We start from the raw sequence: 17,172 nt of genomic DNA on the forward strand, positions 1-17,172 counted from the left end.
AGCATGCTTTTTCCCCTCTACTTTTTATAGTATCTTACTATGTGTTTGCACACACACATAAGCTCAGTAAAGCTTGGCAGAATGAGTATTCATTTCCTATTTAAATATGATCTTTCTAGAATGTATCAAACATTTTCATATTTTATATATTTGGCATCATTCATTTTTCCCAGGAAGTTTCACAGAATAATGCCAACCTCCTCCCACCCATTTTTTCATAAGCAATGGAAAGACATCAATTTCCAGAGAAGCACTGTCGTCAAAGACACTTTGAAAAGTCAGTGACTCTTCTAAACACAGCCCTGACCTAAGTGTCAGGACCACGGAGGACTGAGGTCTCCTAGGCTACCTCCATCTGCAGACACATTCGCAGTCCCCACACGCGGGCACACAGACAACTGCACTGCTCTCTCTGAATCCGCTTTGCTGTATCCCCATGGCTTCCTACCCCGAGGGCTCTGGAATGGCTGCCTTCCCGCAGGGCACAACTCCGTTTGCTGGGTGTCTGAGCAACAAGCAGCTGTCATTACTGCTTCCCAGAATTCTTGGGGCCACACCACGTTTGGGGAGGTTTACTCTTTTCTCGCCATGGTCCTGCACCAATAAATCTACCACTCCCCCTAGAAATTGTTAGAAGAGAACTTAGGTTTATTCACTTTTTGTTTTGTTTTTTCATTGATATGTCCTTTTTCTGACTAAAGAATCCTTTCCAATTTTTATTGGGTTCACTTTTCTCCAGGTAGTCAACTTTCTCAACTAAATGTCCTTGGCTGGTCTCACTTCCGTTGTAGAGGGACCTCTCTTCCTTAAATTCTTCCCTTTGCTCCATTCTCTCCACCCTCACCCCGCACCTGATCATGAAAGGAGGAATCCATGAGACATTGTCTCTGCTTCCCTTCCCAAATGCCAAACTTTGCAGATTAAGAAGAACTGCTTGTTGGAAGCTTTCTCCCACTAAACTCCTTCTGTCCACCATAACCATATTGAGTGACCCTTTTCTTCATTCACATAGTGAGTAGTTTGTTGTGTCAGTGCCTATCAGGAAGCATGGTTCATAATAGTTACTCAATAAAATCAGCAAGGTCATTTGCCAGAATCGGGTTCAAATTCCAACCATACCATAGTTAGTGTCTGACTTTGGGCCTATGTAACACACAGTCCTGTGATTCACTGCTCATCTATAAAATGGGGATAATAAAATTAAAGGTAAAAAGTCAGTGCCTGGCATATAATAGGCACCAGAAAATCATGGTTCCCATTCCTTCTTGTTGGAAAAATGAACGAATGAATAAAAGAAAGAGATGCTATCTGAATTTCTTTTGTCGTCTGACAGGCTCCTACGAAGCTCCTCAGCTTCTGCATAAAGGGATCAGTTTGCTAATCCAGTAGCTTGACTTTTGCAAGTAATCCTCCCCACCTGCTTCTTCATTTCTGTCCCAAATCTCCCTCATTATGTCTAGTCTGCATCTACACTACTCAGTTACCATGAGCCTGAATCAGACAATTCTTAGTCTTGTTCTGAACTACTACTGTACATGGGATTGCCCTGGCTCCTGTAATCCTATAGAATTCCTAAATTTATGTTCAGAGACACAGATTCCTCTCATCCAATGCTCTCCTATTCAGAACCTCTGGAGACATCGGAAATTGATTAACTGGGGTGAAAGGGCAAAGACAGAGTCAAATATAAATCCAGTAGTTCCAACTTGAGTGGATGGAGGAAGGATGGTATCAGTGGGGGGAAATAAAGGGAAAACAAACTATGAGTAGCACTAACAAAAATTCAAAATGGAGTTATTACCAAGAGTGGCATAATAATGTGTATCAAATGCTATCAAAGCATATAATCATGTAGGTATGTCAGGGATTTCAAGTAATTTAAATTATGTAAGGATGAAGTCAGAATGTATAATGGTATCCATTTTTTAGTTCTGGTTTATTTTATAATTTGATTAAATAATGATTCTCTTTCCCTTAGTGGAAAGGGGCTTACCCATCATTTAAAAATGGCATTGCTCTTTTTGTACACTAAATAGTCTCACATAGTCGAAAGTAAAATTCTTCCATGAAATATTTTCTTGCAATTTTTTTTCTTTTCTTTCAATACTTGGTTTTCCCTAGACAAAATAAAGTGTTATGCTACATTACAGCCTCACTGTTAGGAACGAAGAGAGAGCGGAAACTGCGGAAAGACCCACGCTCACCACCAAAATGGAGAGTATCCAGGTCCTAGAGGAAGGGTGAGTGACTCACATTATAATTGTGTCTTGTATTCAGATACTGATTACCTCGACTCAGTGCTTAAGTATCAGCTCTCGCTTCCTGTTACTCCTCAAAATGGTTTGGTGAAATGAATATACAAGCTGGGAGGTCTTACTTTGTGATTGCAATTGCTTTTCATGTACTTTTCTATTAGCTATGTGAAACTATCAGCTAAAATATTGCCTGACTTTCTCTTTCAAAAATAATGATTGTTGTATGAGTTAGTTCCCCAAATTGCCCTATTTTCTGACGTCTCTTTTCTGAGAATCTTTAAGTTGTTCTCTTTATGTGGAAAGAATGTAAAACACACACACACACACACACACACACACACAAGATATGGAATTACCTAAGTCTGTCAGGAAGGGCACCCAGCTGGCATCTGGTCCCATGTCCTTCAGAACAGACTCTATCCAAGTATTTTATCCAAAATGAGAAGTTGAATGCAGAACTGAATCTATAGAATTAAATCAAAACACAAGTAGAATATTCATAAAATTATAGTGCTTTCTTTTTCTACTTATGAGAAGGTTTTAATGTTGCTGCTTCATAGTAATTTTTCTTCTTTTGAATTTTTTTTTAATGAATGAGGAAGTTCAGACAGTTTTGAATAGCAAAAATCTGTTTAAAATACTTGCTCAAAAAGGTATGCATACCTTCTTTGGAAACTTATTAAATAGAACAATGAATGAGAAAGCAAGACCAATCCTATATACTAAAAGGCTAATATGCAAATTGACTGAACGGAGGAACAACCAGTCGCTATGATGTGCACTAACCACCAGGGGGCAGATGCTCAATGCAGGAGCTGCACCCTGGTGATCAATGCGCTCCCACAGGGGGAGCGCTGCTCAGCCAGAAGCTGGGCTCACAGCTGGCGAGTGTAGTGGTGGTGGCAGGAGCCTTTCCTACTTCCACAGCAGCGCTAAGGATGTCCAACTGCTGGCTTAAGCCCACTCCCCATGGGCTCCCAGACATCCCCCGAGGGCTCAGGCCGGGATGAGGGACCTCCAAGTGTATGAATTCCATGCACCAGGCCTCTAGTTTAACCATAAGAATCTCCAGTTCATTTCTTTCACTTCTTAGATGTATAAGCAAAGGGAGTAATAACTGGTGGTTTCTGCAGGGAAGTATTCACTGAAAACCTGAATATAGATCTCTAAAATGTTCTCATTGTCATTGTAAGGGCCCTGTGCTCTGTCGCTGTGATATCTCCATTCATGGGTAACAATGCATTTATAATACAAGGTGGGCAAAAGTAGGTTTACAGTTGTGAGTATGAAAAACATGGAGTTAATTCTTTTTTTTTTTTTTAGTTAATTCTTGTATTATTATTCATTAACTAGAGGCCTGATGCACAAAGATTTGTGCCAGAATGGGTCTTCCTTCCCCTGGCTGCCGGCAGCGCCTTCGCTCTGGCCAGAGCCGCCTTTCCACCTTCCCACACTGCCCAGAGGCCCGGAGCGGCTGGGGTGGTGCATCCACCCCGCCCCCAGCCGCTTGGCGCCTGTGTATGCTAATTTGCATACTCGCTCCTGATTGGCTGATGGGCATTGTGAAGGTATGGTCAATTAGCATGTTACTCTTTTATTATGTAGATTACTAGAGGCCTGGTGCATGAAATTCATGCACAGGGGAGGAGGGAGGGTCCCTCAGCCCAACCTGCACCCTCTCGCAATCTGGGACTGCTGGCTCCTAACCGCTCACCTGCCTGCCTGCCTGATCACCCCTAACCACTCTGCCTGCCTACCTGATCTCCCCTAACCACTCGCCTGCCTGCCTGCCTGATCATCCCTAACTGCTCGCCTGCCTGCCTGATCACCCCTAACTGCCTCTGCTTGCCTGCCTGATTGCCCCTAACCACTCTGCCTGCCTGCCTGATGCCCCTAACTGCTCGCCTGCCTGCATGATTGCCCCTAACCACTCGCCTGTCTGCCTGATCGCCCCTAACCATTCTGCCTGCCTACCTGATTGCCCCTAACCACTCGCCTGCCTCTCTAATCATCCCTAACGACTCAGCTGCCTGCCTGATTGCCCCTAACTGCCTCTGCCTCAGCCCCTGCCACCACAGCTTCATCCTGAAGGATGTCCGGAATGACATCCGGAAGGTCGTTCAGTTGTTTGGTCTAATTAGCATATTATGCTTTTATTATTATAGATTGTATTATTTTCCATAGGAACAACTGTAAACCTACTTTTGACCCACCCTGTATTTAATAGAATAATTATTTAAGTTTAGGAAAATATGTGACAAGTGCACAAAGTATATTTTAGATCCAGTGATAAGTGAAAAAAAAAAAAGCTACTAGAAGTGAAAAGAGAAACTGTGTCTTATGGCTTCAAAATGAAAATCTACATCAGATGCAAGTGAAAAATTCAGTTTGCCCTTCAAACAATGAATGTATGGACTGTTTCTACCAACTTGCAATATACAGGGTGTCCCCAAAAATGTGTATACACACTTTAACAGCTGATAACTCAATTGATACTTCTTTCTTTTCAGCCAGACTAAGCTTTAAACAAAATAAATTTATCCTAAAATGCCACTGGAAGTTCAAAAATGCAGTTGAAGTACAGACACTACCTTTATAATTATTCAAAGTGTATATACATGTCAATAGCTGATAGCTCACTTAATTTTCACTCCTTTTCAGGTTTAACTGATTTGAAATAATGCATTAAGCCAGACTAAGCTTTAAACAAAGAAAATGTATCCACTAGACTTTTTATGGGTATACATAAATGATAGTTTACTGTACAAAACCGGCAACGGTTGACAAATACTGAACAAAATGATTCTTGATGTTCGCAATTCCATTGCTTCAAGTTATCAGCAGTGCCTGGACCAGAGTGGTCATCAGTTTGAAAACAGGCATTGACAAAAAAAAAAAAAATCATTCATTTCTGTTGATTCTTTTAAATATTGAAAATGAACTGTATGTTAATAAATACTGACTTTATAATCATTCAAAGTGTGTATACATTTTTTAAGACACCCTATAATAAGGTTTGAACATTTGCAATCTCCATTAGGAATCTGCTATGACCATGTGCATAGTATGTATAGTCACTTGCTATTTGAACACTAGGCTTCCTGACATGCAGCTGGTGCGTCACACTCATTTTTGTCAAGACCCAGAAATAACTAACCTGGTCCTGGTGGCTGATTTGCCAGAGAAGACCAAACTGAGTGGCAATGACCACTAGATGGCAGCAATTGAATAGCAGTTCTATTTGCTCCTCTCCCCCCTATCTGGGTCAAAGTCACCTTTGATTATGGGCCCATTCTTTCTCTGCAGCCAAAACCCCACTACAGATGAAGTCTTGTCCTGGTCTCAAAATTTTGACAAGATGATGAAGGCCCCGGCAGGAAGAAATCTTTTCCGAGAGTTCCTCCGAACAGAATACAGCGAAGAGAACCTACTGTTCTGGCTGGCCTGTGAAGACTTAAAGAAAGAGCAGAACAAAAAAGTCATTGAAGAAAAGGCCAGAATGATATATGACGATTACATTTCGATACTATCACCAAAAGAGGTAAAAAACTGGCAAACATTGACCTGAGTTTCCTAACACCCAGGGTGAACCTAAAGGCACTTCTGTCCAAATCGGGTAGTGCATGGGGTGTGTGTGGGCAGGCGAGGAGGCTTCTCCGGGGAGAAAATGGGGATCCGTTGTGAGGATCTCCCTGCATATGTGTTTGAAGGCTAGACTTCCTTGCTGTGCTTTGATCATTTGTCTCTGGCTGACTCTGTGGTAGTCTCATTGCTTCTCAGAACTAACACTAGGAAGCCTGTTGAAAATACAACTTGCTATGACTTGAACTAAAGTGGAAAGGAGTTTGCTTTGGGGCAGTGTTTCTCCAAGTGCAATCCCCACATCAACTGTCAATCACCGGGAGCATTTGTTTGAAAAGCAAATTCTTGAGGCCTACCCAGGACTTCTGAATCCGACACGTTTGAAATAGCCAGGAATCTGTACTTTTAACAAGTTTTCCACATAAAGATGAGTTTGGAAACCTCTGGTAGAGGGGCTCAAAAACACACACAAACATACCACGTTTGGTGATGCTCATGACACAATTTTTACAGAACTGAAGAGTGATCCATTAATATTCTTGAGCAGAGATGGGTATGGTAATTATTTTACTTATCTAGTTTTGCTGCTATTGAAAGTACAAGCTATTTTTCCCATTGCCACAATATACCTAATAAATTAGGAGCATTTCAAGCAAACAAATGAATACTTGTCCATTAACTTCATAGAAATTAATTTGCTCCTGAGAAATGTTCCTGCTGTTAGAGTTCAAAGCTGTTGGGGAGGGAGGGGTGAATGGTCTGCCTCCAGTGCTGAGCTCCAGAGGCACTTTCCGGCATCTGAACTCAGAGGTTCCTAGAATGCCTTGTCTTCTCCACACCACCCTCTTAAGCCACTGTGGTTTTTAACTGTGCATTTAAATGTCCTGACCTCGTACTTTTCTGCTCCCAGAGTTTATCCTTCAACACTTGATGGGGCCTCAGATGCCTTACACTCTTACCTTGAAATCTATAGAATGGATTAGTGTCTACTTTAGCAATCTCTATGTTTGAAAGTCTATATAAACTACTTCACCTCTAATGAGGCATACCTACGTAATTCACTTTTTTATTAGATTATAAGTGTCATTGATATTCCAGAGTACTCCAATCATATTGTCTCTTAAAGATGAGAAACCTTGAACTGCATACAAAAAGATTGTTTTGTTTTTTTATTTCCTGTATTTACATTAGAAAAGGTATTCATAGTAACAAGGTGGGGAGAATTATTTCTGTAGCCTTGATACATTTATTCCAGGTGCCTTTGTAGTTCTAACACCATTATAATTCTGCATCCTAAAAATACATTCTTCAGGCTTCTGGTCTACCTAGAACCTTAGCATTTAACCAATACTGCTTGGATTTTATTAGCACATTAACATTTTTCTCATTTTTAATTTAATATTTCATTGCATGGTAAATATATCAAATAATTAAAATGAGCCCAGAGGCATGCTTCTCTTGCCCATAATCTATATAATAAAAGCCTAAGTGACCATTATGGTGGAACGACCAGAACAACTGGTCGCTATGACATGCACTGACCACCAGGGGGCAGACACTCAATGCAGGAGCTGCCCCCTGGTGATCAGTGCGCTCCCACAGCTGGAGCGCCGCTCAGCCAAAAGCCGAGCTCACGGCTGGTGAGCACAGAGGTGGTGGTGGGAGCCTCTCCCACCTCCACGGCAGCGCTAAGGAGCGGGCAGGTGGGCAGTTAGGAGCGAGGGTTCCCAGATTGCAAGAGGGCACAAGCCAGGCTGAGGAACGCCCCCCTCCCCCCACACACACACACACATGAATTTTGTGCATTAGGCCTCTAGTTATACACAATTACAGAGTCTTACCCAGTCCATTTCTCTTCCCAAAATATGTAATATGTGTCATCTTAAAAGGATAATTGCCTAGATTATCAGTCCATTCCTTTGTACTATCTAAAATGATGACTATTCCATTTTAAAATAATGTTAGTAGAAAGAAAACATAGTTTCTGTATTAAGTATATAAAGTTCCTTTACTTTAGTCAACATTTTCTAATTTTTAGCTTTTTATGGGAAATACTTTTCCATTGTCCTCACAGCTCCCGATTTCCATGTGTCACTGATGGAGCTTCACAAAATACTTAATTTTCACAAAATTACTTCTTATTTGGGCCATAGTTTAGGGAAATCATAGTTATTGATTATTGAAAGATAAACTATAGGATTTTCATTTTCTTTGTGAAAATAATGGAGTTTTGTTCTAGCCCAGTGGTCAGCAAACTCATTAGTCAACAGAGCCAAATATCAACAGTACGATTGAAATTTCTTTTGAGAGCCGAATTTTTTAAACTTAAACTTCTTCTAATGCCACTTCTTCAAAATAGACTCGCGCAGGCCATGGTATTTTGTGGAAGAGCCACACTCAAGGGGCCAAAGAGCCGCATGTGGCTCGCGAGCCACAGTTTGCCGACCACGGTTCTAGCCCAATTTAGACTTGAACTTGAGTTTCCCACAACGGTCATTAAAATAACATTTTCTGATCGCAAACACAATCTTTGCTAAATTAAATAGACTAATATTTAGTGTAATAGTCATATCTATGTCCTCCTTTATTTTTTTAACACCTGTAAGTAGGCCATACTCTCTAATATCCTGAAAATACTACAGAGAGAGAGGTAAAATTCAAATTTTTATCACTGTTACTTGTAAATATGCTGACTTGTAAAGAACGTAACACAGAATCTAAGTTTTGGACTGTATGAACGGCCTTTGCTTAGCCAGTTGATTGCTTTCCTATCAACATAGTAATCATACAGGGATAGTCCAAAGGGGGTTTACCGTTGTGAGTACAGGAAACACAGGGTTTATTCTTGTATTAATACTTTATTCATTATTGTAAACCTACTTTTGCCCACTCTTGTGTTTGATTATTGTTTTGCAGCAAAAACAAATAAACCAAAACCATTAGGTATTTGCAATTATAAAAGACAATGGTTCACAAGTCATGTGTTGAGCCAAAGTGTAGATACAGTATAGTATATTTACGCTTGAACCACGTCCAATGGCTTACCTCACCGATACACTTACAGTATAGCATGCCCTTTGTAGCTATCCCAGAGCCCTTTCCAAAATCTTACATCTCTCTGACCTTTCTGTGCAAACACTCATCAACTTCTAGTCAGCCTCAACACATTACCCATTGTCTGGCAATACTGAGTTATCACCCTTTACATTTTGTTAACCTACACTGGAGGGAACACGTAGCATCGAGACAGCCCTGACTGACCAGTAGTGGGAGCGCTGGACTGGTATTCCAGGGCACAGGATTCTAGTCCTGGCTCTGCTTCCACCTGCCTGTGTGACCCGGATACATTAGTTCACTGCATTCAAAAGGGGCAGAGAGAGGAGTAAACCAAATCGGAATGGCAGCTGCAAGGCCCTTGTACTGCTACTCCATTCTCCCCGCGAATGACGCGGTTAATAAATCCTGGTCCTCCTTACTGCGGTCCCCAGATTCAACCTCAGAATATCTCGCAACCCTGTACTCAGAGCAGCTACTACAAACCAAGTGGGGTCGGGATCTTTTCCCATCGAGGGGCTAGATAATCTGGCCTCTCTACCTCTGAAATTCTATAACTGCTTCCCTTTATTCCAAACATTTTCAAGAACATGAACATCTGAATCCTTTATAAAGTGGTCATGAGTAAATACTAAAAATTGTCTGGATTTCGTTCTTAACTAGAACTTCATTTTTCTTCACTACACTTTCATTTTATCTTAATTGGGTTGAGTTATAATGTTTCACTTTGTTAAGTGTAAAGAAAGTCTACATTCTTAAAATTATTTATATATATATGATTTATTTACTACATGGAGCCAGTATGCTGAAAATTGCATTGCATTGTTTGTTTTAAGAGCACATGTTTATGGATTTTTAATAACTCAAACATGATGTCATAAAATAGATGTTTGCAATCAGGAGGCAATGTAACTACCATTTCTTGCTATAGCATACATTTTAAGAGGACAAGGGCCACATTTTAAATTAAAAAATATACTTAAAAAACAAATTAAAAATAGCATTTCTTTCAAAATTCAATTTTCCTTTTTATGCAATGTCCTCAAAGAAAAAAACATATAGGGGCAGTAAAGAGGAATTTCGGGCTAATAGCAGCCGTGCTGCACAGAGCAGATGCTACCGGCAGCTTACATTTATTAAGTATTGAAAAGACAAACCCAACAAAGAACAGAACTTTAATAAAAAGTCTGTTTACTAGTAAAGGTGTTACCAGCCATAAACAGCTTGAGTTATAGAACAAAGAAATGATTATAAATCCTTACAACAAATGTAAGACTTTTATCTGAATTGATGAAAACGATGTGTGTACCGATATCTACAAATTCCCTTAGTGATAGCATTGTCTTCAACCAGGGCTGTCATCTGCCACTTACCCTCCAGTGACACTAAGCACCTCACTTCAGTGCTCTGCGGCCTCAGCTTACTTGTTTCATAAAGCGATGGTATGGAAAAAGCTGTAAAATCTACGGAATCTATCTGCATGACAATTTTAATAGCAATGAGAATTGTTTGCTTTTTCTGATTTCATCCTAAATTTCCAATTGCTATATGGGAGGAAAAAAGCAATAAACCTACACACTAGAATTATCTAAAAATAATGCATGTGTGATAGGCATGTGGATTCAGTGTGTACATGTATATTCCTTTAAAAAAAAAACTATGTGAATTTAGCACTTTCAATAATTTGCATCAGTTTTTATAAACAGGATTCATTTGACTGTATTTTCTTAAATTCATTTCCTTGTGCATGCATGTTATCATTCAAAAATACTTAGCAAGTGCATGCATATTATCAAGTGTTTCTTATGAGCCAGGTCGTAGGCTAGTTGTTTGGGATATGATAGTGAACAACAACACAAAAACCATTGGCCTAGCCCTTATGGAGTGCACATTTTTGGAAGACAGACAAATCATGTCCAAAACAAGTGACTAAAGATTGTGATAAACATTATGGTGGAGGTAAAAGTCGAATGATGTAGTTTTAGAATAGGGGTAGTCAGGTAAGGTCACTCTGATTAGATAAAATTCAACTTGTTACAAAGTTTAAATACATTGGGTTTGATCAAAAAAGTGTCATCATACCTATGACCAATTATTATTGGTACCTTACATTGGGCTTAAACTTTATAGTTGGTGAAACGGTCAATGGTCTTACTATTTTATTACAATATGAGTCTCAAAGTAATATGTTAGCCACTAGGACCGATGGCATCATTTTACAGCAAAGAAAATTTATTCCCCAGAAAGGAAAACAGACTCTTCAAGAAGGACATTAGAATTATATTCTTGTGGAGAGAGAACATAAGCCCCAGGTCTTCTGATTCCAAATGCAGTGCTCTTCTGACTACAACATGCTGGTTAGTTATTCCATTGTCTAGTACTTTCTTCACGACTATAGGTTTCTATGAACCCCACCTTAGAACTTGAGACCAAATGAGAAATTGCAACCTTCACTGCATGCCTGAACTTGGACAAGCAAGGTGAACTGTCCTATCATTTAAACCCTAGCGAGAAAATGGCTCCTGCCTTTTATCCTACCAATGATCTGTGCTCCAAGAACTAAATACCGACAAGTATTTGCAATCTGTGATGATTTTCAGTAGAAATAATCGACACAAAATACGGCTAAAAGAACTCATTGTAAAAATGTCTTAAAACAAATGGGAGAACCAGCTATTCTTTAGATGTATAAAATTTATAAACGAATATATCCAGGGACAGAAGCTATAATCAGTAAAATTTAATATGGACATATAACCAAAAAAGAAAAACATCTTTCAATATTTTACTTAGAAAAAAAATTCTAAATTAAACAACTTCAGTAAAATTAAAAATAAAATGCAAAAAAAATGGGAGGATCTTAATCATGATATGCAAAAAAATTGTCTAAGGATTAATGTAATTTGCTTAATGAGGGGTGTCTATGAGGAAAAAGTACTTTCAGTGAAAATTTATCATTTTAGTGTAATTCTGCCAAAAATTAGTCAAAATGTCTATTGCATCTTAATGGCTAGCACAAAAAGGCAGCACCAAAACGTAGTGTGCTCCTTTTTGGCAGTAATCATTTATCTTTTTAAAAGAAATTTTTTTTTTAATTTATTTCAGAGAGGAAGAGAGAGGGAGAGAGAGATAGAAACCTCAGCGATGAGAAAGAATCATTTATCGGCTGCCTCCTGCATGCCCCACTCTGGGGACTGAGCCTGCAACTGGGGCAGGTGCCCTGACCGGTAATCAAACTGTGACCTCCTGGTTCCTAGGTCAACGCTCAACCATGCGCCACACCCACAGGGCAGTATTCATCTATCTCAATGTTCTCCTCCATAGGGTAGGAAAGCTGGTAGGAATGGGCATGGTATAGAACAGTGTGTGAACCAGGTTCTCCCAACCCACACTGGCGAGATTCGTCTTCATCCTCCCTCACCTTCCCTCCACCTTCATGTTGAACCTTTAGCTTTCATTACATTTTCCTCCCAGCTAGTTGGTGGAGTTGCCAATGGATATTTTTGTATGTGCAAGTCCCTTGCGTATCTTCTTGCCCGTCCCCTACTCCCCGTGGGAACGAGAGCTTCCAAGTTCACCGAGGCCCGTCACAAAGTCACCAATGCCTTTTCCGAGCTTCTGTTGCCACCTCTCGACACTGCCCACGTTTCCAGCACTGCTAATAACACTGCCACTTAAATCCTGCCAACCCTGTCGGTGTTGGCTTGTGCCCTGTCCCACTTCAACTCTGTCATGGCTGCACTGCACCCCTCCTTTCTGTACTGAGATGCACTGCACCCCTCCTTTCTGCCACTTAGATGCCAGTCCCTGAGGACTAAGAAAAGAATTTCCACGGCCCAAGGGCAGCGCTGTCTGTGCTACTTAACTTTCTGTTCCTGTAGGATGAGTTTTTTACAGGAGACTCCTCAGTCCCTCCTGCACTGGACCCCACATACGATGGCCTCGTAAGCCATCCAGTCGTTCCTGAGCCCTAGCGGGACGATGGCTCAGCACCCATGCTGGGGGCCACGCCCACTAACTTGTGTTAGAGATGTTCCACAATCTGAAGCACAGATGCCACCAGATGAAACTGTAGATTGTTAGACCCATGGGCTTTATCCTTGCTATTTGACCTCTCTACACTTCTTTTGACTGACCGACAACCTTTTCAAACAAACAACCAGATGTGAAGGTAAATATTTTATTTTATTTTTTTCATCCTCCTGTATGTATTTATTGAACACCTTTTACACATACTGCAGCTGGGAGGGGGCGCGTACGGATTTAGTGTAAGACTTGGTGCCGATCTCAGTGAGTTTGTATTTTTAGCTTTTTTAATTGAATTTATTGGAGTGACATTGGTTAATAAAATTATATAGGTGTACAATTCTATCATACATCATCTGTACATTGTATTGTGTGTTTACCACCCCAAGCCAAGTCTCCTTCCATTACCATCCAGCCCCCTATACAATCTCATACCTCCCCTCACCCCCCCTTCCCCTTTAGTAATCACCATACTGTTATTGTCTGTGTCAACTAGTTTGTTGTTTTGGTTTTTTTTTATTTTGCTTAATCCCTTCACCTTTTTTCACCCAGCCCCACAAACCCTGACTCCCCTCTGATGGCTGACAATCTGTTTTATATCTATGTGTCTGTCTCTATTTTGTTTGTTAGTTCATTTTGTACGTTACATTCCACATATAAGTGAGATCATATATTACTTGTCTTTCTCTGACTGGCTTATTTCACTTAGCATTATGGTATTCAGGTCCATACATGCTGTGTCAAAAGGTAAGATTTCTTTATTTTTTATGACCGAGTAGTATTCCATTGTGTAAATGTACTACGTAGAGTTTTTTAATCTAGTTCTTTAAAGATAGGCATTTGGGATGCTTCCAAATCTTGGCTGTTGTAAATAATGCTGCAGTGAACATAGGGGTATGTGTATTCTTTCAGATTAGTATTTCAGCTTTCTTTGGATATATTCCCAGAATTGGAATTGCTGAGTCAGGTAGCTCCATTTTTTATTTTTTGAGGCTGCACCAATATGCATTCCCACCAACAGTACACAAGGGTTCCCTTTTCCCCACATCTTAGCCAATGCACGTTGTTTGTCGATTTATTAATGATAGCCATTCTGATAGTTGTGAGGTGATATCTCATTGTGGTTCTAATTTGCATTTCTCTGATGATTAGTGGCATTGAGTGTGTCTTCATAGGTCTATTGGCTATCTGTATGGCCACTTCGGAGAAGTGTCTATTCAGGTCCTTTGCCCATTTTTTAATAGGATTGTTTGTTATCAGATGTATCACTGACAAATATGTTCTCCCATTTAGTAGGCTGTCTTTTCATTTTGTTTGATAGTTTCCTTTGCTGTGCCAAAACGTTTTAGGTTGATGTAGTCCCATTTGTTTATTTTTTCTCTTGTCTCTCTGGCCCAAGGACATATATTATTATTGATGTATAAAAATGCAACTGATTTCTGGACATTTATCTTGTAACCTACTATTTTACTGAATTAACTTACCAGTTCTAGTAGTTCTTGGGTGGAATCTTTAGGGTTCTCTACATACAGTATCATGTCATCTACAAATAATGACGTTTTCACTTCTTCCTTTCCAAGGGAAAAATGCCCCAGTCCTAGAGACACACAACTCGGTCTGTCCCAGAGTCTGCCAGGCGCCTTATCTCAGCAGGGCAGGGCCCCTGGGAATCAGGAGGATGGGGCTAGTGTTTCTGTCATAAGGAAGAGGTGCTGGTCAGACAGGGAGGGAGATGGGGATTGTGGCCCCTTCCCAGAACCCCACGACTCAGCCTTTCCCAGATTCTGCCCAGACCTCTCCAGGGTGGAGTCACCATGAGTTGGGAGGGCAGTCCAATGGGAGCCCAGGGAGTGGGTCTAGTGGATCTCACAAGAGGGGGAAGTACTAGTGTAGTTCATGGGTAAGTGAGAAGAATAACCCCCACCCTCACCCCAAAGCTATACCATTCAATCACTGACACCCCCTGAGTCTGCCCAGACCTGTATATCCTGGCCCAGGCAGCTGACTCCTCAGCAGGGCACATGCTCCATAGTGTGGGGCAGCATGAATTTCAGAGAGTGGGGCAACTATATCCCCCCAGGCTGATGCCATATGAAGGGGAGTGCCCCACCCAAGAAAGATGGCATCTGTGGTGTGGGAGAGGGACTCAGCACAGGTATCCTGGTGGCTGTCCCTTCAGCTCTCTCCCCAGAGCCACACAACCCAGTCTGTACTCTTGCGACTCCAGTCCACTCTGCCTTCCCTCCGTAGAATCCCGGTGTGAGTGGCTACAAATGAGATTTTTGTGTGTTGGTTCTTTAAAAGGGCACCTGTGTCTCTAGGAGACTCCCATCTCCCCTGGCAGAAAAAAATCTCTGCCATTTTCACAACTGGATATTATGTTGTACCACTTCCTTGCTCAGGTGCTCTGGACTGGGGAGCCCAGCTTGGTTTGGGGACCCCATGGTTCTCAGAGGGAAGCTTTGCAGCTGAGATATCCCTCTGGAAGCTCAGCCACCACTCATGGGAGCAGAGCCGGCCCTTTTCATTCTCTGCCCTTCCTACCAGTCTTGATGTGGCTTCTTCTGTAAATCCCTGGTCGTAAGACTTCTCTTCAGCTAGTCTTCAGTTGGTGATTCAGGTTGATTGCTCTATATTTTAGTTGTGATTCCTGTTTGGCTGAGAGAAGGTAAGTGTAGCTTCACCTACACCACAGCCATCTTGGATCTTCCTAAATATTTTGCTTTTCATATGGAAATAACAAATGTGCGTTTGTTGTAGATTACTAAACATTGAATGGTACTACTTTCTCTGTTTAGCAAGTTAAGTTATTTTATTTCTCTATCTTAAGATAACTAATATCATTCCAGCTACTGAAAAACTGTTATACTATATTCAACTATGTTATTGTTTCAGAAATAAATGACCTTCTTTCTTTATCACTAATCTAACGTTTCTTTCTCCATTGCAACAAAAAGTTCTCAAGTTTGAAAGTAAAACGACCATTTATAAAAACAGTGGAGTGCATTTGGTAATACTTCACCTTATTATAACACCACATTACAGAATAAGATCAACCAGTTTAAACTCCCATGCCAACATTTTCCTGTTAAGTAGAAACACAAATGATATTTTAAATACAAAGCTGAGAAAATTTTCTGTACTTTTTATTACTTTGTACTTGATGATCACTTCATATGGCAATAACACAGAGAATAAAACCTAATTGATATGATTACAGAATACTTTTCTTTTTACAATTCATGACACACTGAGTGGCCAGATTATTATGATCTCTGAACGCATAATAGTCTGGCCACTCAGTGTATATCCTATATAATAAAAGGCTAATATGCAAATTGTCCCCTCAACCAGGAGTTCGACCAGCAGGCAGACCGGCCAACCACCCATGTGCCCTCCCCATGGCCAGGCTGGCTGGACCTACCCATGTCCAAATTCATGCACCGGGCCTCTAAAACACACACACACTGAGTGGCCAGATTATTGTGTGTTCAGAGATCATAATAACCTGGCCACTCAGTGTATATGCCAAGAGTTGTTTCATTTTTGTTCTTTATATAAGTTGGTCTAGCTAGGCCACAGATATTTAGTCTGGATCACTGTTTCCTAATAAATCCTCCCATAATAGCCATCCCAAGGGTGTATCAATCAACTCAGTTCCACGTGGACTATAGAGCTCGGAAATCTGGGGACACCAGATTTGGACTGTTTCCAGCTCTGGGTATAATTGAAACAGTGGATGGGACAAGAAGCCAGAACAAAAAAGCTTGTGAAGAATAATTGTGATGAAATGTTTAGGTATAAATATAAAAGATTTGTGTAGACCTGAGTACATCATGAGACAGATGACTATGGATCAGGGTGCCCTACTACTTGTAAAACAGTAAGGACCGAGGAAATCAGTCAGGACTCAGTGATGGTTTGCCTCTTACAGGGTTTGGCTAACATGTCCTTCCAGGGCAGAGCTTAGTTCTGTTCCCCGAACATGCACTTACTGAGATTAATTTTTCTCCACTTAACTTACCAACATGCTCTACCAGTTCCAACAGGATTAGCATTTAGTGAGGAAAAACGATCACAGAATCACTTACAGAATTTCTGTATATTTTTCAAATAACATCATATTGATTAATGAGTGTTCTGAATTCCTACTTATGTTTCTCCTTTCAAAGATTCCACTTCACGCAATTATCCTGCTTAATCTTTTTTTTTTTTTTTTAACATTCAACTATTACTTTACTCATAGTACTACGTT

The 17,172-nt window shown here is 40.6% G+C and overlaps 1 protein-coding gene across 3 annotated transcripts in view; it reads left to right on the forward strand.

Moving 5' to 3' along the window:
* Positions 1-17,172, forward strand: part of RGS17 (regulator of G protein signaling 17) — an 86,747-nt gene that overhangs the window by 63,126 nt on the left and 6,449 nt on the right. For 2 of the 3 annotated variants that reach the window (XM_079779847.1, XM_079779845.1), the window contains 2 exons: positions 2,151-2,240; positions 5,562-5,796. In XM_079779847.1, the coding sequence (XP_079635973.1) occupies positions 2,151-2,240; positions 5,562-5,796 (325 nt within the window). The remainder of the gene's footprint in view (positions 1-2,150; positions 2,241-5,561; positions 5,797-17,172) is intronic. The other variant, XM_079779846.1, reaches the window with a different exon arrangement.

Source organism: Cnephaeus nilssonii, assembly GCF_951640355.1.
Source record: "Cnephaeus nilssonii genome assembly, chromosome: 9".
Classification (NCBI taxonomy): Eukaryota; Metazoa; Chordata; class Mammalia; order Chiroptera; family Vespertilionidae; genus Cnephaeus; species Cnephaeus nilssonii.